General features: G+C 41.3%; 1 protein-coding gene across 5 annotated transcripts in view; it reads right to left on the bottom strand.

Moving 5' to 3' along the window:
- Nucleotides 1–25,118, bottom strand: part of ASB5 (ankyrin repeat and SOCS box containing 5) — a 585,404-nt gene that overhangs the window by 225,465 nt on the left and 334,821 nt on the right. For all 5 annotated transcript variants that reach the window (XM_086962458.1, XM_086962453.1, XM_086962454.1 and 2 more), the window contains exon 2: nt 21,085–21,164. In XM_086962458.1, coding sequence (XP_086818584.1) covers nt 21,085–21,164 — 80 coding nt within the window. The remainder of the gene's footprint in view (nt 1–21,084; nt 21,165–25,118) is intronic.

Here is a 25,118-nt window from a genome sequence, read left to right on the forward strand (position 1 = left end):
ATACGCTCTTTGGGTTAAGGAGTATTTGTTGGTTAATGCACTATGGGTGTGTTTTCATTTGGTGTGTTTTTCTTTGGTGGTGGAAACACAAAGAATTGAAATGAACCATGTGTAATATATATAAAAGAGACTGATGTGCCTGTATATGTTATTTTGCAGCATTGCCCCTGACGAAGGGACCCTACATTTGTCCCGAAATGCATTGGGCGGACTACGATGCATACAAGAAAATTTAATGTTTTTTCAATGTATATATTTGTTTGAGTTTGGTTTAGCAAATGGAAATTCATGTGTTCATGTATAAGTACATAATGTCATGTTGAAATAAGCTTGACTGATTAGCAAAAAACATAGGAATAAAAATATGTGCTGAAACGTTTAAAAAGGTTTGATCAATAGAATTCACTAGAGTTGTGCGCAACTGAGCCTGTGTTAACTGTTAGTTAACCAGCCACATTTTCATGTTACTTTGTAGAGTGTTTGGGTACACTCAATCAGTCGCAGCACACAGATCACAATATTAGGTTCAGACTTAGTAAAAATTTGGAATTAAATAGGAGTGCTCGGTGCACAATTGTTCATCTCTTAACGCTACCCACCTTAGCTCCAGAGCACCCACAGTCACTACAACTAGTTCAAAATGTCTTTTGATGCAATAGCTTCTTTAACGGAAAATAGAGCAACAACAAGAGGATACACAGCAGAACAAGCAGCTGAAGTATATGGGTTAATTAGTGAAGTCACGAATCTACAGGCACACAGTACATCCATAGGTCACCAATTGAAACAATTAGAATTTGCATCAAGACGTGAACTCAATCAGAGATTACATGCATCTACGTTGGTTCAATACCATAAGGTCAAACGAATCCCGAGGGGACTCAGGTTATCAATTAAACCCATGCTATATCGCCTGAAAAACAATTCACAATTTATGGAGAAGTGGTACCAAATACTAAACAAATGCTCATTGGATTTAATCCTTCTCATCATTGAAGAATTAGCGAAAACCATTGATGAACTCAAAACTGAAATTTTTGCCATCAAATCAGATCTCTCTGAACGAATGACAGAAGAAGAACTTGGGAGATTTTTGAGTGATCTTAATATTAAATTGGACGAATACGGAAAAGAGTTGCAGGAGACTAAACTAAGAAAGTTCAAGAGGGATACAATCGATTATAAGTTGAATGAGGCATACACCTGGGCAGAGGTGTATGCCCAGAGACGCTTTACTCGACGACCAACCACAACCTCATCTGAAGAAAGTTTAGCCACAGATCGTGATATAGATTCATCCCGAGCACCCATAAAAACAACACAGTCATCAAATATAATCCAAACAGAGAAAGCAAGTACTTCAAGCCCACAGGTGTCTTTTTTAACCGAGGTCGTGGAAATAGACCGTCCACCAGAACAAGAACTAACAAAAAAACAAGGAGAGGACAGAGAAAAGGAGAAAGAGAAACAACTGAAAAAAGGATTACGGAGTCAGGGGAAACCCTCGTAATAAATATTTCAAAATATTCTTTGACCAAACATGAAGAGAGAGTCCTCAATAAAGGCATAACATTTGTTCCCACTTATATGGGCTCCAAATTTGAGGATGAAATTGCTTTCTATAAGTTTATGAGAATTTTGAGGCTGAGGAATTTTTTCGATAATGTAGTTCCCACAGATGAAAACCAAGGAGAAAAGAAAGTAGAAGTTTTTCGACCAAAAAGTACATTTGAGGTGCCTACTTCCCACAAGACACTTGACCTTTTTGAAACACTGGTAACAAAGGATTTGAAGAAATTGAACTACAGACAAAGTAGAAAAACACCGAATAATTTGAATAGATTGGAAAGAAGCATATTGGTTCAATTATCTAAAAAGACAGAGTTGACATTTCAGAAAGCGGATAAAGGGGGTGCGTTGGTACTCATGGATACCGAGTTCTATCAGCGAAAAGTGGAGGAACATGTGAATGACACCAACACTTATTTACTGTTACAACAAGACCCTACAAGTAAAATCCAAAAGATATTACAATCTTTGATAAACAAAGCTATTGATGAAGACTGGATCACACCAAACATGGCTAAATTTCTCATGTTACAAAATCCAAGCAAACCAAAGATCTATATGCTGCCAAAAGTGCATAAGTCGTTGGTAGATCCACCGTTTCGACCAATAGTGGCAGGTTGCAACTCAATTTTTGAACCGGCTGGGCAAATAATTGATTATTTTTTGCAACCATTTATCCAAAAATGGCATACATATATACAGGACACAACTGATTTCTTAGTAAAGCTGACATCTGTCAATTTACAAGCAGGTAAAGAATTAATTCTATGCACTATAGATGTTGTGTCGTTGTACACATCGATTGGACACACGGACGGACTTGAAGCTGAAGAATGGATGTTGTTGCAACATCCAGAAATGGAAATCAATCCAGTGTTCCTACTTGAGTTAACGCAGTTTTGTTTGAAGAATAGCTATTTTCAATGGGCTGAAAGATTTTACATGCAGTTGAATGGAACATCAATGGGCTTTACTGGGGCTCCAGTATTTGCCAACACTTACATGGCAAAATTCGAGCAAGAACATGTCTTTGCCCATAAAGAATGGACAGAACATCTTGAATTTTTTTGTCGTTTCATTGACGATATTTTTTTAATATGGTCTGGTACAGAAGCACAACTACATCACAACATTGCATCATTAAATTCAAGGAATCCACGCATTCAGGTGACACATACTGTCAGTAGATCAAAAATAGCATATTTAGATGTGATGGTAGAACTGGATGGAGAAAGGATTAACACCTCTCTGTATCGAAAACCAACTGATAAGAACAGTATGCTGCTTTTTCAAAGCTTTCATCCTCCGAATCTACTGAAGAATCTTCCATACTCCCAATTCTTAAGGATCAGGAGAATAGTCACAGGACAGAATGAATGTTGGAGTATATCAAGGAATACAAGGAAAACTACATAAAAAGAGGCTATCCGATTGATATACTGGATACAGCACAAAACAAAGCTATTGAGAAAAACCGTACTGACTTATTAGTACAAAAACACAAAGAAGTACAGAGACGGAATGTGTTTGTCTCAAAATACTCAGTTAACTCACAAAAGCTGAAAAACATCATACACCAAAGATGGGAACTCCTTCAGCAAGAAAATGATTTTCACAACAGCTTTAGCGATAAACCTTTGTTTGCCTACACTCGGTCTAAAAACCTGAAAGAATTGTTGAAACATTCAGAGACTGCTAAAAAGAAGGATTACAAAGGGATGAGGAGATGCACAAACTGTGTGCATTGCAACAATGTGATGGTTGGTAATGTGATCACCCATCCTCAATCTGGAAGAACCATCAAGTTGAAATTTGAAGGAGATTGTAACAATAACCAGGTTATTTACACCATTAAATGTCCTTGCGGACTTTTATATGTTGGAAAAACTGAGCGGAAATTGAAAATTCGTATTTCAGAACATAAAAGCAGAATACGAAATAAATCCATGACATCATCTTTAGCAACACATTGGCTAGAAAAAAAACATACTATAGCCCAACTCAGATTTACCATTCTTGAAACAGTATCAATCACAGAGGGTTGTGACAGGAATAAGAAATTACTACAGAGAGAATCATTCTGGATAAAAATGTTGGGGACACTGACCCCTGGGGGATTGAATGACCGGATTGAGTTGAGCAGCTTTTTGTGATCACTATTGTAAACGTGTTTCTAATGTCATATATTGAATCTGCTGTAGGGATTGTATATCATTGTTTATAACTGATTGTTTTTTAACAACAAATTTCTGATTAGGTCTCGTCATCAAAATATATTCATAATATCATTGCTTAAAACTGATTGTTTTTTAACAACAATTTCTGATTTGGTCTCATCATCATAATATATGCATAATGCTGGTTCATGGTTTTCTTTGCACATCTCCTTTCTTTTCTCTCACTTTTTTTATTGTCACTCTTGGTGTGGAACTTTACATCTGGTGGGTACTTTTTTTATTGACATTGATCACAGACAGTGACTGTTGCGTGTCTGTTGGGTTCAACAAAGTTTTTTGAAACTCGATGTGACACGAGGTTTAAACTTGCACGTGTATTCGCGTTTTTGGTGCATTATGATATGGTACGTGTCTTTCATTTCGGTTGAACACAGAAATTGTCGGGTATTTAAACATATATCTGAACATTATTATTGCAACTAGCAATTGGTATTCTATTACCATGTTCTGTTGTTTTTGCTCAGAGCAGGTAGTTAGTTTAGGTTGGCAAGCACGATAGTATTAGAGTTCGGTCTCCGTGGTTACGCGTGACGTACACGATCAGGATTGGTATCTCGCATCTGATTGGTGGAGAGTATCTCCGGTGTAACCAATTGGGATGAAGGTTATAGTAGTTCAACCAGGAATTGATACTGGTAGCACAAACGCAGGAGACTCCGATTGTCGGAAGATTTTCTTGTGGATTGTTTGGTGAGCTGCGTTCTCTGATGTAAATGGTAAGGATCTTGATAGAGTGAGGTATTGAGTTTTGGTTAGGGTTAACTGCGGAAACGAACAGCATATTTAGTGTTCTATCTTTTTGTTGCAGACAGGTATCGAACAAACGATCACGTATTGAGAGGAGAAAGGGTTTTCAGAACGCATGTACCTGAAGTATATGCAGGTATGCATTTATATAACGCTTGAGTTTACTGTGGTCAGAGTCTTTACTCACGTTTCCTTAGGCGGTAGCCTGATTTGTTTCTACATTGCTTTTCATAGTTGTGTTTGGACCTAGAAGAAACGAAGCTCATAAGAAGTACATTTACTTGTGTGTAAATGTGAGTAGTTTGTATACGCTCTTTGGGTTAAGGAGTATTTGTTGGTTAATGCACTATGGGTGTGTTTTCATTTGGTGTGTTTTTCTTTGGTGGTGGAAACACAAAGAATTGAAATGAACCATGTGTAATATATATAAAAGAGACTGATGTGCCTGTATATGTTATTTTGCAGCATTGCCCCTGACGAAGGGACCCTACATTTGTCCCGAAATGCATTGGGCGGACTACGATGCATACAAGAAAATTTAATGTTTTTTCAATGTATATATTTGTTTGATTTTGGTTTAGCAAATGGAAATTCATGTGTTCATGTATAAGTACATAATGTCGTGTTGAAATAAGCTTGACTGATTAGCAAAAAACACATGAATAAAAATATGTGCTGAAACGTTTAAAAAGGTTTGATCAATAGAATTCACTAGAGTTGTGCGCAACTGAGCCTGTGTTAACTGTTAGTTAACCAGCCACATTTTCATGCTAGTCTGAAACTAGTCATAAACATGGTCAAATTTATCTGTAGATTATTTGTGCAACATCCCGCAAATTACAAAACTATACAATATACATTCTAGACCAAATATTAGTATGTAGAAAAATATATGTATGTACATCTCTCATCTGTGTATATGTAAATAAATAAACATAAGAACAATCCATATTCATTGCCATATGTACACTATTTACAAATAAAAGACCTACTGTTAAGTATTCTAGATCTACAAAAATCTAACAGACTTGTTATCACCCATAAAGACTAGTTTCTACCTGAGACTATCCGGCTATTCATTATCTATAGTCACAGATCCACCTATATTTCCCATCCACCATATTCAAGAATATGGAAATGGGTAGGGTGTGAATCCCTATCAAATACATATAAAGGGGCCTAATTCGTCATAGTATGTATCCTCTCCAGTTTCGTACATTATAAATCTCTTCCAAGAAATTCGCTAATAACCTAGTGCAAATAATGTGCAAAATTATCTAAACAAAGATGTGCAAAATTTCTTATAAGTGGTTTTAAAAACAATTTCATGGGAAAGTCAGAGGGAATTTAGGGTGGAAAAGCCTTTGGTTCTTTGTCATCTTTAAATTCTTAATTCCCTTCACATATAGAGACCCAACTCCAAAAAAATGGAAAAACCAACACAGGAAAAGGAAACATCAATTATGTAGAGTGAAATGACCACTAAGTTCACCCTGTAACTAAATCTACAAACAGGTGTACAAATCTTCGCTCGCGTTCAAGCCCCGTGGGGCCTTACTGTCGAGCTCAATTATATATCTTGTCTCCAATAGGCGAAGTTGAGCATCTCGATCTCCTCCCCTTTTAAGTGGCATTACACAATCAATAGCATAGTACAGCAAAGACGAAGGATCACTATTATATGTACTTTCAAAATGGCGAGCCACTGGGTATGCCTGATCTTTTCCCACAATGGTCCTAATATGTTGCAGTACACGCTTGTGTACTGGCAAAACGTGTGCTCCCCACATAGCGGAGATCACACGGGCATTGAAGAATGTATACTGCAAAATCAGTTCTGCAAGACATGCCTTTCTTGATTTTTACGGGCTTGATTTTAAAAGGCACCGTATATTCTGTCTTATTGCATCCATTTTTGCATGCCTTGCAAACACTACACTTTTTGAATCCTCCTCCAATAGCACCCCAGGTGTCTGAAACTCGTTTTTCAAGGAAGTTACTCATTAATCTATCTCCCATTGAGATAGACTTCCTAAATGTAATGTCAGGTCTACTCATTACAAATTTCCCTATCACAGGATCCCCTGTGATTAGGTCCCAGTTCTTATAAAATATACGTTGTAACTCCTTATGCTGTCTGCTGTAAGTTATAATCACTCTCGGTTTTATCTGTTTGTCCTCTGTTGTTTGTACAATCAATTTTTCTTTTATTGCTAATGCTTATTGTCTAGTTATCAAAGCTGCTCTCTTAATGGCTCTCTGGATAGTATTTAAGGAATAGCCTCTCGACAGAAACCGTGCCTTGCTCTCATTCTGAGACTTGATGCATTCCTCATCTGTGCTACTTATACGCGTGATGCGCAGCATCTCCCCAAAGGGAATGCTGCTAATCAAGTGATAAGGGTGCCCACTGGACGCATGTAATATGGTATTACCTGCGGTAGGTTTCCTATGTAACCTAGTGGCTATCCCTGTGTCTCTTATATATACTTCCATGTCCAGGAACACCACTGATCTCGCATCTATATTAGCAGTGAATCTCAAATTTAAATCATTACTGTTCAGCTCCTTAACAAAATCCTGCGCCTGCTCATGCGTTCCTTTCCAGACCATGAACAGGTCATCAATATACCTTAAATAGAGTAACATATGATTTTGAGTAATGTGTTTGAGGATGCTGCCCAGGACCCGCTCCTCCCACAGCCCCATGTGAAGACATGCTAGACTGGGGGAGAAGCAGGCCCCCATTGCAACACCCCTAACCTGTTGATAAATTTGATTATTAAACAGGAAATAATTGTTCTCTAAACACAACTGAATTATAGTTAGCAACATTTTGTTGTGAGCCGAAAAGTTAATTGGTCTTTTGTTCAAATAGAATTCAACTGCCTGTACCCCATCAGAATGTTTGATAGATGTATATAGAGACGTAACATCTAGTGTCATAAGCAAATAGTCAGTATTCCAAACCATACCATCAATTTTTCTGATAAAGTCTGCAGTATCTTGTACATATGATGGTAACCCTTTTACCCATTCTTGGAGGAAAAAGTCGATATAGCGAGAGATATTTTCTGTTGCGCTATTGATCGCCGAAATAATCGGTCTCCCAGGTGGCACATGTATATCCTTGTGAACTTTCGGTATCAAATAGAAAGTTGGTATAGCCGGATGTTCTTTTTTCATAAAATTATATTCATCATTGGACAGTAATTTTGCACTTCGCCATGCCATTAGTTTCAAATTTTGATCTTGCCAAGCAGCTTTGATTGTTATTAAGTTGCTTTTTTTGTAACATGAAGAGTCGAAAAGCTGACTTTCTGCCTCTGCCACATACATATCCCTTGGCCATAGAACGATGTTCCCGCCTTTATTCGCTTGGCGGACTATTATGTCTTGTTCCTGTTCCAGTTTTTTGATCAGGTTGTAGTAGCATTGGTTTTTCTTGTCAAAAATTCTTTGTTTTTTGTTTGTATTGGCATAGAGTTGTTTTAAGTCCCTGATGATTAGGTCATGATATACCTCCAAATTGTCATGAGTCAAAATAGGTTGGAACTTTGATTTTGGTTTGAATGGAGTTTGGTTGACTGCTTGGTCTTCACTAGAAACTATTAGAGGTAGGTCGCTTATTATCGCTCCTTCTCCTTGTAGACTCCAGATTTCATCAAAATCCATACGATCTTCTGCTACTAATGTGGAAGTTTTTTGCGATGTTTCAATAATTTTTTTTTTCTTCTTTGGTTGCAAAAGAAAGAATTTGTTCAATTTTAACTTTCTTATGAAGCGATAAGTGTCCATTCTAGTATCGACATAGTTGAAGTTTGAGGGTGCACAGTAAGATAATCCTAAGCTTTGGATCATTTCATCATTGGCGGAAAGGGTAACTTTGGTCAGATTTATAATCAATTGTTTGTTCAATTGGGGAGCTGCTTCCGATTCGATTTCCAGCGTCCCCTTGCTGCTTGATTCACGTTTGGTTGTTTTACGCCTGCTACATTTTCTCCTGGCCCGCCGCTTTTGGTTGGCCCTGTAGCATTTATCTGTTGACCTCCTTTGGCACGAGATCTTAATGTCTCTCGTCGATCTTGGCATAGACAGCCTACTTCCTGTGCCGGTGTTAGCTTTTCCGACCCTACCGTGGAGGGTCCCGCAGCTTCGTTTTCCGTCTCGCTTCCTGAAGTTACACTGATATCTGTCAATGAGACTGACACCGTTTTATTGTTTGTGTTCATTTGTTTGGTTTTCCTTGCACGTGCTTTGACATTTTCGTATTTTTTGGCATACGTAAATATCTGCCTGTGTAAATAGTCGAGACGGTCTCGCTCGAACTTGAACGCTTTGCGTTTTTTGATTATTTCTTCTTCCTTTTTTACCCTTTGCATCATTTCATTTCTGAATTTTACCGCCTCCTCACTGGGTCCAAAGCCTTGTATGACAGTTTCAAGTTGTTCGATCTCTGCTTGTATCTTTAATCGGTCGCTCTCCGCATAGCGGACCACAATTGCCATCAGCTTAGCAGAGCACTCCAGGTTCGTACCCGCCCACTCAGATTGCATAGCGGGGTCCGGTGTCTCATAACTTGGAGCCAGGGATATTCTTAGCCCCCTCGGGACTCTACCAACCTCTATGTAACGTGAAAGTGATTTATTCTCCCACCACTTGGAGGTTTCCTTATTAATCAGCTTCTCCAACCTTCTGAAGTGGTCTCTTAATGTGGGATTTGCATTGTCCTTAATACTTGTTGCCGCCATACTTGACGGGTTCGTCTCCCCAGCTGGGAATTTATCGAACATGCTTTCCGCCGCTTCTTCCCTCTCGCGCAACGTATCCGCGGACATTTTTATGCTTGCAACCTTAGATTTAAGTGTTACGGGTAATTAATTTATTGAATTTGTTCACTGCCACAGCTGTAGCCGTTGCTTCTCGTGCTCCGAGCTAGCGTATGCTCAAAAACAGTCTGTGTAACTCCCCACTGATACTTTCCGATTTTGTCCTACCTTCAGTACGGGCTGTCAGTGCTGCCGTCAGGTTTTTTTCCCTTCTGATGGACTTGACTCCCGTTCCTTTACAGGCAGGCAATTCTCTCGGTTATCAGGGACCATGCGCGGTGTGCTTCTTGCCGAAGCTGTGTAAAAGTTCCGGGTTAGCGGAACAGCTGCTTCCTACCGCCAGGCCAAACCCAAGGGGGAGGGATCTGCCTTGCACCGATGAAGCCGATTCCGGTGCAAAATGTCCTTCTCACTTCGCTCGATACCGCTCACACAGCATCAACAGTCGAATCCAGACTGTCAGGTAAAACGAATAAGGCAGACCCAAAGAGAATTCCAGTGCAGTGATTTAATTCAGTTTAAAGTTTACAACCCAGCAAGCCCGCATGACGCGTTTCGCCTCCAGCCGGAGGCTTGATCACATGATACATTGCTTGTAATGGAAGAGGGTACTTAAGGAGTGGAGAATACATGGTGGGCGGTGCAAAACAAGTAAGAACCACCCTTGCCATTAACCCCATGTTGAACATCACATTTTTATACATTTCACAATTTGGATCTGTTTTAAAAAAAAACATAGTGATTTATAAATATATATATATATATATATATATATTTTACTACCAAATATATTATCTACTGGTAGTCCTTCAAAAAGAAAAGTTGCTGCACTCAAATAAGTAGATTTATTGTTAAGAGCACACCAGCATAACAGAAACGCGTTTCAACCAAATGGTCTTGCTCACGGTCGGTGACTCTTTCATTTTATTTTTTGCTGAAACATCATCCCCCGGGCCAGCCTCCAATGTGGCACTCTGGGATTTGTAGTGACATATCAGAAAAACAACATGAGAATCTTCTGAACCACAAAATATAATTCAGAAGAACATAAAAATACTTGGCAACATTGCAAAACAAGCATTTACAATGCAATGGTTTCGCCTTTGTAAAAGTTAGAGCTATTGGCATTGTAAATGACAATTTTTTTATTTAAATGTGTTGGTTTTGAAAACAGATAAATAAATGGCATTGCCATTTACAATGCCAATAGCTTAATCTCTCGCAAACAGTAACAAGCATTTGCAATGCAATAGGTCTCGCATTAGGAAAGTTTGAGCTATTGGTACTGTAAATGACACATTTTTTATTTATGTGTTGGTTTTGAAAATAGCGAAATTAATAGCTTTGTCATTTACAATGCCAACAGTTTTAACTTTCGCAAATGTGACACCTATAGCATTTGTAATGCAATATGTGTTGTATTTACGTGACCTACCTGTATTGATATTACAAATAAAAATGGCTTTTAATTTTTTTAAGAATGAATACTTAAATAAAAGTTATTGTAATTTATAATGGCAATAGCTTTTGTAAATATTTAACGATTATGTTCATTGTATTTTATTTTGACGGAAATCCAAGAACAGAAGTGAAATATTAACATCTTTTTTGTGACATTTGTAATAAAGCTTGAAACATTGAGAGAACATATTTGAACCAGTTGTTGTTGAATGGTTGCACATATTGGTGCTGTGGTGGCGCTGAGTGATGTTGTGGTGGTGACGAGTGATGCTGTGGCATTCAGTGATGCTGTGGTAGCGCATAGTGATGTTGTGGTGGCCCTGAGTGATGCTGTGGTGGCCCTGAGTGATGCTGTGGTGATGCGCTAGCTAGATAGAGTAAGTGCGATAGATAGATAGAGGGAGGGCGATAGATAGAGGGAGGGCGATAGACAGATAGATAGAGTGAGGGCGATAGATAGATAGACAGATAAAGTGAATTTATGTTGCATTGAGTAGAGTGTAAGTATGAGGTGTGCAATTATGTTGCATATAATTATGTGGCACTGAGTGGTATTTGGAGTGTATGTTCCATTGCAGAGTGTGTGAGGGTGCAGAGTGTGTGAGGGTGCAGAGTGTGTGAGGGTGCAGAGTGTGTGAGGGTGCAGAGTGTGCAGTGTGTGCGGGTGCAGTGTGTGTGCGGGTGCAGTGTGTGTGCGGGTGCAGTGTGTGTGTGGGTGCAGTGTGTGTGCGGGTGCAGTGTGTGTGCGGGTGCAGTGTGTGTGCGGGTGCAGGGTGTGTGCGGGTGCGGGTGCGGTGTGTGTGAGGGTGCGGTGTGAGGGTGCGGCGTGTGAGGGTGCGGCGTGTGAGGGTGCAGTGTGTGTGAGGGTGCAGTGTGTGTGAGGGTGCAGTGTGTGTGAGGGTGCAGTGTGTGAAGGTGTGGTGTGTGAGGGTGTGGTGTGTGAGGGTGCAGTGTGTGTCAGGGTGCAGTGTGTTTCAGGGTGCAGTGTGTGTCAGGGTGCAGTGTGTGTGCAGGTGCAGTGTGTGTGCGGGTGCAGTGTGTGTGTGCGGGTGCAGTGTGTGTGTTCGGGTGCAGTGTGTGTGTTCGGGTGCAGTGTGTGAGGGTGCGGTGTGTGAGGGTGCGGGGTGTGAGGGTGTGGCATGTGAGGGGGTAGTGTGTGTGAGGGTGCAGTGTGTGTGAGGGTGCAGTGTGTGTGTATGGGTGCGTTGTGTGAGGGTGCGGTGTGTGTGAGGGTGCGGTGTGTGTGAGGGTGCGGTGTGTGTGGGGGGGCGGTGTGTGAGGGTGTGGTGTGTGAGGGTGCGGTATGTGAGGGTGCAGTGTGTGTGAGGGTGCAGTGTGTGTGAGGGTGTGGTGTGAGGGTGCAGTGTGTGTGAGGGTGCAGTGTGTGTGAGGGTGCAGTGTGGCTATAGACATGATCTATCAGCCATAAACAGGACCAGGCAGCTGTGCTCAGATCTTAAAGGGAGCAAACTTTCCAATGAATGAAGAAAATAACAAATAAGCTGTGTGTGAGGGTGCAGTGTGTGTGAGGGTGCATAGTGTGTGAGGGCGCAGAGTGTGTGAGGGCGCAGAGTGTGTGTGGGTGCGGTGTGTGTGGGTGCGGTGTGTGTGGGTGCGGTGTGGGTGCGGTGTGTGTGTGGGTGCGGTGTGTGTGTGCTGTGTGTGTGTGTGTGGGTGCGGTTTGTGTGTGTGGTGTGTGAGTGTGCAGTGTGTGAGTGTTCAATGTGTGTGAGGGTGCGGTGTGTAAGGGTGCGGTATGTGAGGCTGCGGTGTGTGAAGGTGCAGTGTGTGTGTGAGGGTGCAGTTTGTGCGTGAGGGAATAGTGTGTGCGAGGGTGCGGTATGTGAGGGTGCAGTGTCTGTGAGGGTGCAGTGTGTGTGAGGGTGCAGTGTGTGTAAGGTTGCGGTGTGTGAGTGTGCGGTGTGTGAGGGTGCGGTGTGTGTGAGGGTGCAGTGTGGCTACAGACATGATCTATTAGCCATAAACAGGACCAGATAGCTGTGTTCAGATCTTAAAGGGAGTAAACTTTCTAATAAATGAAGAAAATAACAGATAAGCTGTGTGTGAGGGTGCAGAGTGTGTGAGGGTGCAGAGTGTGTGTGTGTGAGGGTGCAGAGTATGTGTGTGGGTGCGGTGTGTGTGTGGGTGCGGTGTGTGTGTGGGTACAGTGTATGCGGTGTGTGTGTGGGTGGGTGTGGGTGCGGTGCGTGAGGGTGCAGTGTGTGCAGTGTGTGAGGGTGCAGTGTGTGAGGTTGCGGTGTGTGAGGGTGCGGTGTGTGTGTGAGGGTGCGGTGTGTGTGAGGGTGCGGTTTGTGTGAGGGTGCGGTTTGTGTGAGGGTGCGGTGAGGGTGTGGTGTGTGTGAGGGTGCGGTGTGTGTGAGGTTGTGGTGTGTGAGGGTGCGTTGTGTGAAGGTGCGGTGTGTGAGGGTGCTGTGTGTGACAGCCTGAATGAGAGGCGACCTACAAGGATTTGTATCTCCAAATCTTCTCACAGCTGCTCCACTGTACACATGCTCATTACTTCGATTTTACCATTCAAATTAAACAGTTTGCATAGTGCTCTATAAGGACATCCTGATGCATGGTTTCCCACAACCAATTGTTCACTTTGTACCTTTCATTAATCTCCCGGGCTGGTATGGTCAGTGTTTTCTCTCAGGTGGAGGGGGAAGCTGTTGTGCCGTTCAATATTCATAAAAACGTATTTATTTCACAATTCTGTGACCCCTTTAATATATTTTGCATCATTGATATTATTTGTTGTTGGTTTCAGGACCATAAGCCGTGATTACTGCGAGGCTCCAGAGGTTGATATCTTCCTGCAAAATCTCTAAAACATTTTAAACTAAGGCCTGTGCTTACAACCAAAATCCTAATTAATATGCTTGTTTAACTTCAGCCTGGCTTATAGCAAGTAGATCTTACGAGCTCGCGCCCCGAAAGCAAGTGGCTGGAGTGAATAATCATTTGAGTGCATTAAACCAATTTGCCACAAGATGTCGCTAGAGCAAGCGTTATGCACAAGGATCTCACTCGGTTGAAAATTCATGCTGCAATGGCGAGCACATAAAGTGAGCATGTGAAGGGCTAATTTAGGATATGTCTGCACCAGCGTTTTGGGCTGGTTGGTGTTTTGCATCAGCGTGCAAACAGTGAGCTGTGATGCTGGGAGCAATGGGGGCGGGATGAGTGAGCTAGAGGTGGTGGGGGTCAAAGACGTGGCAAAAATACGTTTTTAAGTCTTTCAACTTCAATTAACTACTTATAACGCACACCTTAAATTAACAAGTCAAAACGAAACCTAAGAGCCGCGCGCGTGAGCTTCTACCATAGACAGCTCACGTCCCGCGGCTCTTAGGTTTCGGTTTCCAAGGCGCATGGCAGAGTCGCGCTCGCACACATTCACAGCAAACAGCCAGCAGCAAAAGCGCGCCCACGAGGCCAAATCCGAGTCGGAAAATGCGCGCGTCCGACTCGTGTCCACATATTCAAGTCATATAGGTATACTAAAGTATACTGGAGTCCAGCTCGACCTAAAAAGGTCTCAGAAACATTGAGAAGGAAAATGCTCACTTCCGAAAGTGTTATCTATAAAATTATAATCTAAAATCCGACTTTACCATTAAAGAGGATTTTAAATTACAATTAATTTAAGTGACAACATCATTTCTCTTTATTGCTCTCAATCTGAAATTAATCCTTATTATTCAAAATAAGGCAAGCCAGTGTTAGCCAACGTAAATCAAAGTTTACTGCATGATTAATAAAAAACTTTAAAATCAAACAAACATAAAACATTTAACGTGATATCTGCCTTACGTGCAAAAACAGACATGATAAAATCCTATAAAGTGTCTGTGCCGATATATAAAACAGTATACAATATATAATTGATAAAAAGGCATTACCTTGTTTACAAAGTGCTGATGTGCTGTAGGGGGAACTACATGGGACAGGGGTGAGGAATAAGCATAGTCTAAAATTCACCAAACCAGACAAAACAAAAAATAAAAGCACAGGAATTTGTTCTAAAATTAAAGTTACTTTTTCTAAAATGTTGATGTCGAAATCATGAATGGCGCTGACTTCATTCACCATTTTCCTGTTCTTTCAGCATATGCAATAATACTGACATGAATTTGACCAGGCTCACATTCAAAACTGTGTTTGAAGGATTCAGGGTTGCTATTACGCCTGCCTACAGGACCCTGCATTCAGGAGGTTAAATTGTTGGTGTTGCAGAAAATGCGGGCCAGAAACACAATATATGTACAAGTAATGTTGTTGTAAAAGACAATGTCTTTTACCCTCTGTTGAACTCCACTTACAGACATACATAGAAACCGCACTACAATTGGGCACACATGCATGCACTCGCTGAGAAACACACGGACCCTGTGAGACAGACACACTAATACATAGAGGCACACGGGTGCACCGAAGCACGTGATCACACACGCAGGTAATATAGTAATTAGTGATATACGACACAGGGTGTACCAGGCAACTGGAACGGCATCTTAAGAGACACATGCTCTCCTATAAAATCTGCAGATATTAGCACTGCCTCTGTAGTTTAATAATTGTTATATGAAAATTGAAACTTCCAGTCCCAGAATCCATTGTGCTGTAAAATGTCAGTCCTGTCTGTGAGAGACCCTGAAGACATGGGGTCAGAAGGCGGGTTTATAAAATGTATTTTCTTTCATTTCAGTACTTTGTGGACTGTTACGCTTAACGCCCGCCTGCACCACGAGGCTCAGTCGTATCTGTATTGGGCATGCGTGCACCTTGGGGCACGTATGCAAATGAGTGATACAAATTAGAGACTTGTGGGAAAGTGGTGTGACTAGGAATACTGAGCACCGATGATGAACCCACCCTGAATTTTAGAAAACGATTATCATTGGATGGAATCATAATTATATATAGCAAATGAGGTCAGAGCACAGAAAGGAGGCACGTGGGCAAATAGGGGCCAAGTGTGCAACTGAGAGATGCTACAAATGTGGGCACGCACGTCCAACTGAGAGGAATGTTTGCAAACGATAAGTCTGTGCGCAAGTGAAATGCATGTTTACAAATGAAGGAAATTTGTGCGAACGAATTAACATGTCTAAAACGAGAAATATACATCTGATGTGAGATGTGTACCTAAACGAGGGTGTAGCGTAGCTCAAAAGCGGCTCCTTTGTAGGGTCTCACTTGATTTCATAAATAGCCAAAAATGTCCACTTTCCTGGCTGATCCGATACCCCTTAACTATCACAAGTACCCTTGTTACGAAATGGAAAAGTTGAGAGCTACAGTGAGGATCGTGAGTCAGTGCAAATGAGAGACACTTGAGCACACAAGGGTCATGCGTGAAAAGAATAGTAAATTGGGAAAATTAAGAACATACCAGCTAAGTATGCCGTGCACAGGTAAAAAACATTCAGGGGCGTAACTTGGGGGGTGGGGGGGCTTTACACCCAGCTAATAAATGTATTCTGTAGTAAATAGTGGAATACAAGTGCTTTAAGTCGGGTATGGCGATGTGTTTGCCATATTTCTATTTACCAAGAGGTTGCGGTCTAGTGGTCAGACCTGTCGATTTTGGACCTGAGGAACTAGGTTCGGGGCTGGCGTCGGCTCAATATTCTGTTATGGTGTGAATCACATAATCTCCTTGTGCATAAAGAAATCACAAGTAACCCATTTTGCTAGGCTTCCAGGTAAATGTATCATGTAGTCACTGCGACTCAGAGGAGGGGTTGAATCCGGCACTCGGTCAGAAAACCTGGGCGCTCTGAGCCTCGCCTCCACCCAGGTCTTCAGGAGCAGCCTCGCCCTGGTGACCACGTCACTGCTGGTGCAGTGGGTGGGTTCAGTACACGGCGAGGAGGCGCCCGTGCCAGGCGCGCAGTGCGAGAGCATCTATTTAGGAAGAGTCTATTCTGCAATCGCAGCCACCAGATATTGCTAACCCAGCTGAACGAGGCAATGCTGCCACCGACTCGCATCACCTGAGCGCCTTGAAGACCCTCTTTGGATACCAGGCGCTAGGGATAGCACAAACTACAGCAACTCGATAAAATACTAAATAACATAACCGAATAAAATATAACTAGAGCAACGGGACATTAAGTAAGATAATATACACCTGAGCAATGTAATACAAAAGAGGAGCAACAAGGGAGCAAGGAGAGCAAAGTGAACGCGCACTTACTTATTGCAGGTTTTGAACCTAACATGTCAAATGAAAGCAGAGCGCTGCAAGCGCGGGATGTGAAAGCAACATGCACGCAAGTTTACAAATTTCTAAAGGCACTGCAAATAAAAACAAGTCAGGTCCCGGGCCGTGCTGTGATTGGCTGACGTCACGGGGGTGTCCCGGGCCGGCAGCCAATCACAGCGCGGCCCGGGAAATGACGTCACGGGGGTGTCCCGGGCCGGCAGCCAATCACAGCGCGGCCCAGGACAAAGGGGTGGGGCTTAAAAAAAGAACGAGAAACGCCCCCGAATCGCGTTTTCGCAAGAAAGCGTGATTGACAGCCTCTGTCTCCCAATGGCTAGTCTCCATTTATGGAGCTAGCCAATTGGAAACAGAGGCGGTCCAAACATCCCTACTGAAGACAAAAGTTTTCCATCTAGGAGGGGCACTGCGTGCCCCTCGCCAGGTCAAAACCTAAAAACAACTATAAATAAATATGAACAAAAATAAATATGCATGGTTAAGGCAGATGAGTTTTGGCAACAGTGTAAAAAAACCTATAAATAAAGATGAACAAAAATAAATATGCATGGTTAAGGCAGATGAGTTGTTTAAGCAAGTGTTGTAATGACTGCGGTGAAATAACAAAAGTGGCTCAGCCCACATTGTAAAAGGGTGTTATCCCTTTGAAGTCTTCCCTGAAACATTTTTTAACAATTATCTCAAAAACTGCTGAATGGATCTACAGCATACCAACAAAAGCATGCTTTCTGAGTAGGCTTTCTACTTTTATGCCAAGCTTAGTGTAAATTAATTCAGTGGTTTTGACTTTCGACTCAAGCAAAATTTGTTATGTGACCAAAATAGGAATGCACATAATTTTCAGCCCCCTACCTTAACCTTTTTTCCCCTGCACTGATCTGAATGAACATTGGCATTATGGATCTTAACTGATCACACCAAGTAAATGCCAAACTTTGTGCAAAGGGGGCAAAAGTTATAGGCAAATCAAAAAATGCCTTCGTAATGGAATGTGCATCTGACGCATAACTACACATTGTCTGCTCTGCTATATATACATAGTTACCTTGAAGATAACATATCAATGGTTTATGTACAACTCCCATTACAGAGGAATCAGTGAGCAGTTGATGGTCAGCCATTAGCTGATACATCACATGATGACAGGGGAGTTTTACAGATGGTTTTTGATTACTGTGATTATTATGGACAAGATATGGCTCTCTGGGGAGCTTTTGCTAGGACATTAAGAGGAGAACATGCCTTTTTCAAAGTAAGCCCCAGACAATACACTGGGATACCAGTCACTAGGATTGCCAAATGACTCTGTATGTCACAGGAGACATAACTGGAGTTAGCCTTTACAAACTATGGAAATATAGTATATTCCAAGCAGTTAAATTCATATGTACCAAGACTAAGTTAGTCTTTATTGGTTGATTGTTAAAAATTTTGCAAAGCAATGCGCAATGAAATACATTTAAAATACATATAAACGTACACATGATGCCATCAACATCTGCACTAAAAAGCATAAAACCATCTTGATCAAGACTTAGATAAGCAGATTTAGGGGAAAGGACTCTCTACTCGCCCTATACCTTAAGGTAGGTTGGCTCCAAGACTTTGTGTGCTGTGCGGCTTGGAGGCCGGTGCATATGAATAAAATACTCTGGTTAGATGAAACTGGTCATCTGGGAGTACCTGGCCTGTAGCCAGGCGGGAATAAGATGTGCACTTATAGCGATTGTTATTATCTGTTTAAGCATGTAAGTCTAAGTGCGTCAATTAAGGTGCAATGGGCTTTATTGATGTAAAGTGCGGGTGCAGCAGTTTAAGTGCATTAGTGCTTTAGCCAGCTTGTAGTAACTGTATGTAAATATGAAATAAAGAGCGGTGTTAAATGCAATATCTGTGGACAGTGGCAGTTGACTTTAAAGGTTTTACCGTCAACTCCCCGATCAAGCAGCCACTTGTATTGAGTGGTGCTGGATTGGGGATATTACTAGTGATTCAGGGTCTACCACCCTGTGGTCGGAGGTGCAGGTGAAATAATATAAGCTGAGCTATTTAAGCTATTTATGCTAATCGCATGCCTCCCACATTTACTGAAGCCCTGGCCCCCGCCATTTTCTTGAATCTCTGTAAGAATTTCACAGTTGCACAGTTCAACCTAATGTCCATTGGTTCAAAGCAGGCCATCACTGCCTCCCAACAGGGCCCTATTCCTCAGTCGCTCCATTTTCTTTTCAGGAGAGTTGCACAAGCAAAGTGTATAAATAATATCCTCCTGCCCCTGGTCACATAGCTGATAAATGTCTTGCCCTTCGCCCATTTTCCATGGGGGGCAGTGACTTAAGATCGGTGGTAATACCAGCCTGTATTTCAGTAACTGTAAATTAATCCAGTCACTATAGGATTTGTTTTAGTGGCCCTGTGGTTTCAGCCTGGTATATCTGTGGAGTGTCATCCAACTATGTTTATGTCTAGACAGACAGTCTTTGTCCTCAAGCACTGACAGCAGCTGTGTGCTTGCTTTAACCAGCTTTTTAAACTTCAGGTGGCTTATGGGTGAGTCCCAAGCGCTGGTTAAACCCAGGATGCTCAAGGCCTGAAGCTGAGAAATCTGTGCAAGGGAGATATGCTTTGCTTCCAATTCGGACCAGAGGTGATGACCCAGGGAACATTCTGTGGCCAGCTTTAGTTTGTGGCAACACATCGCGAAGGCTGCCTTCTGGGCCAGGGACTGCTCAGACAATACATTGAGATACCAGTCACTAAGATTGACAAACATGTTTATGTCACTGGAGACACAAATGGAGCTTGCTTTACAAACTATGGGAATATAGTTTATTCCAAGCACTTTAATTCATATGAACCAAGACTAGAACGCCAATGATACATGAAAGTGATAAAATCCCAGGTCTGATGCAACGTATTCCTGGTGACATTGGGCCCGATTCACAGAACTAACTTAAGACAAAATCCTAAACTTACTACCATTTTGGTATTCACAGAAGGCACTTACTCATTTTGGTATTCACAGAAGGGACTTACTCATTTCGGTATTCACAGAAGTTAGAAGTCCTAACTTTAGGACTCCTAAATGCCTTCTGTGAATACCGAAAGTCTTGAAATTAGGATTTTTCGCAATTTAGTAGTAGGAAAGTTAGGACTCCTAACTTTAGGACTACTAAATGCCTTCTGTGAATACCGAAAGTCTTACAATTAGGATTTTTCTCAATTTAGTAGTAGTGAAGTTATGACTCCTAACTTTAGGACTCCTAAATGCCTTCTGTGAATACCGAAAGTCTTAAAATTAGGATTTTTCTCAGTTTTAGGAGTCCTAAAGTTAGGAGTCCTAACTTTACTACTACTAAATTGCGAAAAATCCTAATTTTAAGACTTTCGGTATTGACAGAAGGCATTTAGGAGTCCTAAAGTTAGGAGTCCTAACTTTACTACTACTAAATTGCGAAAAATCCTAATTTTAAGACTTTCGGTATTGACAGAAGGCATTTAGGAGTCCTAAAGTTAGGACTCCTAACTTCTGTGAATACCGAAATGAGTAAGTGCGTTCTGTGAATACCAAAATGAGTAAGGGCCTTCTGTGAATACCAAAATGGTAGTAAGTTTAGGATTTTGTCTTAAGTTAGTTCTGTAAATCGGGCCCATAGAGTCTAATAAGATTAGGGGTCTCCTACTCATTCCCCCACTTTATAATCCTCCACTTCATTAATACACGGACAAAGTACCGCTTCAGACAAACGTAGTGTTAGTATACATCTTATGAGGTATCCTTTGAAATCCGTGGATTCGAAAGGTCGCACAGAGGTACTTTGCGACTATTGTAAAAAGTAACAACATGAAAAAAAGTATCAAAATCTAATACCTTTACCCCTCTTTTGAATAGCAGAAATTCCAGTGTATGTATTTTCAATGAGACAATGTGCATTTATTATCTACAGAAAGACACTAAAACACAATGCAGTGCTCTATGTTTTAAAAGACTAAAATTGCATGGTACCTGGGATAGTAAGGTCCTTAAAGCAAGCAAGCGTCCTTGGCTGGCTGCTTCATGCAATGGCGAACGATCGGCCCAGGACCCTACAACAATAAAAGTTCAGTTCAGTTAAACACAACGTTACATGGAAGACAAGTGAAATTATTAAAAAATATACATGTTTGAGTAATAATTGAAAGAATCGACTACAGGCCTTTAACAGTAGGGTGGTAGCAATATTGAAGAACGTTACTTTTTTATTTCTTTTTATGAAAATGTTTAACCTGTGTTAAATTCACAATACTTCATAATAGAAAGCAGGCAATATCAACTGACACACAGCAGTATCTTTATAAATAACAATAAAAAGAATGAAGCCAAAAACAAGGCAGTATCACAACCCTTCCCCATCAATATCATTGCATATCATCAAGCAGCTTGCTAGCACAACACAGCTTCAAATTTATATATAACATGCTTAGTTACCTCTCAATCTAATGTGGGATGAACCAGATTATATATAACTCCCCGACCATTGCTCGTGATTTTCCCCTTCGAGTGACATGAATTAAATGTACATTTAGTTCAAACACAAATGATAGCTAGATATCTTAAGATTTACAGGTGACTCCAGCCCACCGTAATTAGCATCATGGTGGGTTTTCATTAGATTTATCCACCAGTACCAATGCCATCAAGGTTCACTCGTTTTGTGCAGTAGATTTGCCACGGAGTTTATGCTGTGTATCAGTAGTCGCTATCTATGCCATATCTGGCACGTGCAGAAAATATGTTTTTGTTTTAAACATAAAGGCATAGGTATAGTTATGGCACACGAGTTACATGTGCACTTGCGCACAACATATTCACTATTTAACAGAGGTTTTCCAACCATGTCCAAAATTAGTGTTGTAGTCACTGCACATTAGTGAGAGCTGGTGCCTTGAAGTTACTCTGCACAGAAATTCAATGATTTGATGCGTGTAGGCCACCGCATTACACAGTCAACCCGTTCACCGACATATGGCAATACTGATGAGGCCAGGGACTAGGTGGACCATGATATCCACATTTTTTTATCTTATGTCTAGGTTTACACAGGTGTCTCTAACCAGTGGATAGCGAGCCACCAGTTGCTCCCAGCTCAAGCTCATTTTTTAAATAAGCAAAGGGTCACATTTCTCTTTTAATGTTAAGGGAAGGCTGTTTTTACCTTACATTATTATCATAGGGCTGCAAATAGCATTGCCTGATAATGAGCTGTGCTCAGTCAGATGCATGGGCCCGGCTGGGTGACGGAGGTGAAGCACTGAAGTCTTTAACTCTTAAATAAAAGTTCTTGTGAACTCATTATTGGAGTGTGAGAATAAAAGTATGTTTCTGAATGCTTTTCAATGGGAGAAAAATTCAAATAAAAAGTTACCTTTATGATTATCTTTTCATTTTCATTTTCTCTCATTTCAAAGTGGCAAATAAATAAACATACCTGATGATTTAAAAACATGATAAATAACCAGTAAGGATGGGGCATGATAAATTACATTATATATAAAGACAACTCCCCCAGTGGAACAAAAGACGATCGGGTAAGATTTCCGGGACCCTCTTCAAACGTCTTTCTCATCCTCAGCGATCAGGCCAGAAAGCAGGCAACAGTATAAGTTACATACATGGCTCGAGTCGGGGTACCATGCGGGTGGACGGCGTCCCCCCACTCATTTTACCGGGAGCTCGATAACTATAAACTGCAACTGAGTGCAAGCTACATTTTGTGACGTCACTTCCTTTCATTTTTTAGGACTAGTGCCCTGGTTATATATATAGATCTGGGAGTAGCTGTAAATACATAGGAGTGGGCTTAACCTGAGCAAAATACAAAGATTTCATCAAATGCAATAAAAATGTTCTTAGAGAAGTGTCATAAAAACCACAAAATGTAGGAGGTCCTGCAACAGGTCCCAAGGAGAGAAATTGTCACAAGTACAAGGGCTCAACTTAGTGCTCCACGGGCCAAAAACATGTGGAACTGGTGGAGCATGTGGAACTGGTTGAACCTAAATCTGGTAAGGAGGAATTGATGATGAACATTAAGGGTACTAAGCAAGTAAGGCTCAATGGCAGGACCTTTTATGATCAATGCTTATCCTCGGACCAAGAGTTTCTCTAGCTCCATACCCCCCCCTCTTAGTTTTCCTCCGTAGTAAAAAAAAAATCATCCCTAGTCCAAGAAATGTCCGCTTTCAAAATAGTCGATAACGACTCATAAAGGGAAGGCCAACCTAGCCTGACAAAGGTGTCCAAACATACGTCAGTATTTTGACTGACCTCCACCCATCCAGCTCCAGGCAGTCCTTGACTATCTCTCTACTTAGGTTGTTCCCTGGACGCGTGGGATCAAGGGGTGTAGATCAATGAGATCTGACAGATAAGGCAACCATAGCTCCTCGTGGACCATGAACACAGGAGTAGAAGCAAGAACCACAAGCATTAATGTCTTTTTCCATTTTCAATTGAGCAATTAAGCTTAATAAAGCATGTTTATTCACTTACAATTCCTCCCATTTAAACAAATGTCTTTTTCTGTTATAAATATAGCACCATGTCTACAGGCCACTGGGAGCAAGATGCTTGGTGTTTGTATATATGACTCTTGGAAATGAGAGAACATTTTAATTATAAGTTGTATGGAATCCATATAAACAAAGTAAACTCTTGCGTTTAATTTTCTCAATGCAGTGCCATATTTCTAAGAGAAAAATACGGCCATTATTTTAAGTTAGAGAAATTTAAAGTCCAGAACACTGGACCATATTCTGAACATTTTGCAGAACATTTTTCTGCACTTTAAATACCTCCCATTTGTGTTATACATGTAACTGGGTCACATGGCGAAAGGCATGTCCTGTGCCACAAGTACATACAACACTGTCTCTCAGTCACCCATACGCATATATTTGACTCATACGCACACATGTTCATACATCCCCAAAAGACCACACTCTCACTGACACACATGGCAGCCCGGTCATAGTGCCCCCAGTCAAAGTATTTTGTTCAAACCATGGCACCTGGTTCAATTGACACTAGGCTTAAAGTCGATTATGCTGGGCGTGGGGGCATCTGGAAACAATCTGCGAGTTGGTTAACCTTCAGTAGCTCTCGATGATTTTCACTGATCAGAAGTAGCTCTCAGTACAGAAAGGGTTGGGGACCCCACATGAATACTACATATGTACAAATGGCATATACAAAGCAATAGGATTTTCTCAGGTAGCCTCCTTACTTCTCCTGTTACCAAAATATTTTTGTTCTATAAAGTACGATCTAACCTAATGGTGCTGACTCATTAATATATATATTTTCAAAAAACATTGACAGTATGTTACTTCTGTCTTCGTTGCTGTGTTATTAGGCTGGTCCTCTGCTTTCACTAACGAGCATTGCCAAAGCCAATGCATTTCACCTATAAGTCCTATTGGCTTTGCAAGCGTTTTTAGCCATGCTGCATAGCGGCTGCTGTGCAGCACAGCTAAAACATTTTTTTTTTATTGAATGATGCACTCTCCACGTCTTTGTGCAGGCACTCTAGAGCATTTGTGTGCCTCCAAAATAACAGTTTTTTAATTTAATTTACTGATCTGAAACCTGCTTTTAAAAAAGTGGATGAGTGGGTTGCGGGAGTGTGTTGGCTAGGGGTAAGGAGAGTCGCAACACAGCAGGTGGAGAGAGAAGCAAATCACCAAAGCACATGGGCAAAAGGAGTGAGGGAGGGAGAAAATCACATGAGGGAAACAGCTGGAGCACACTTGAACTGTCATTAGGTGCTTAAACAAAAAGGAAAAAGTAGTCTCTAAAAGAAAGCAGAGGCAGCTTAGAAGTTACCCAATCAAGCAATGAGAAAAGAAACACTGTGTCATGGGAGGGACTAACACAAGAAGCAGCCAAATGAGGGTGACAGGAAAGCCAGCCAATCTTAATAAAAGGGCGGACTCCAAGCCCTTCTATGTTCTTAGTAAGCCTGTATTATGTCTTCTCCAACCAGACAGCTTGCACTGTCA

Source organism: Lissotriton vulgaris, chromosome 3_1 (genome assembly GCF_964263255.1).
Source record: "Lissotriton vulgaris chromosome 3_1, aLisVul1.2, whole genome shotgun sequence".
In the NCBI taxonomy this organism is placed as follows: domain Eukaryota; kingdom Metazoa; phylum Chordata; class Amphibia; order Caudata; family Salamandridae; genus Lissotriton; species Lissotriton vulgaris.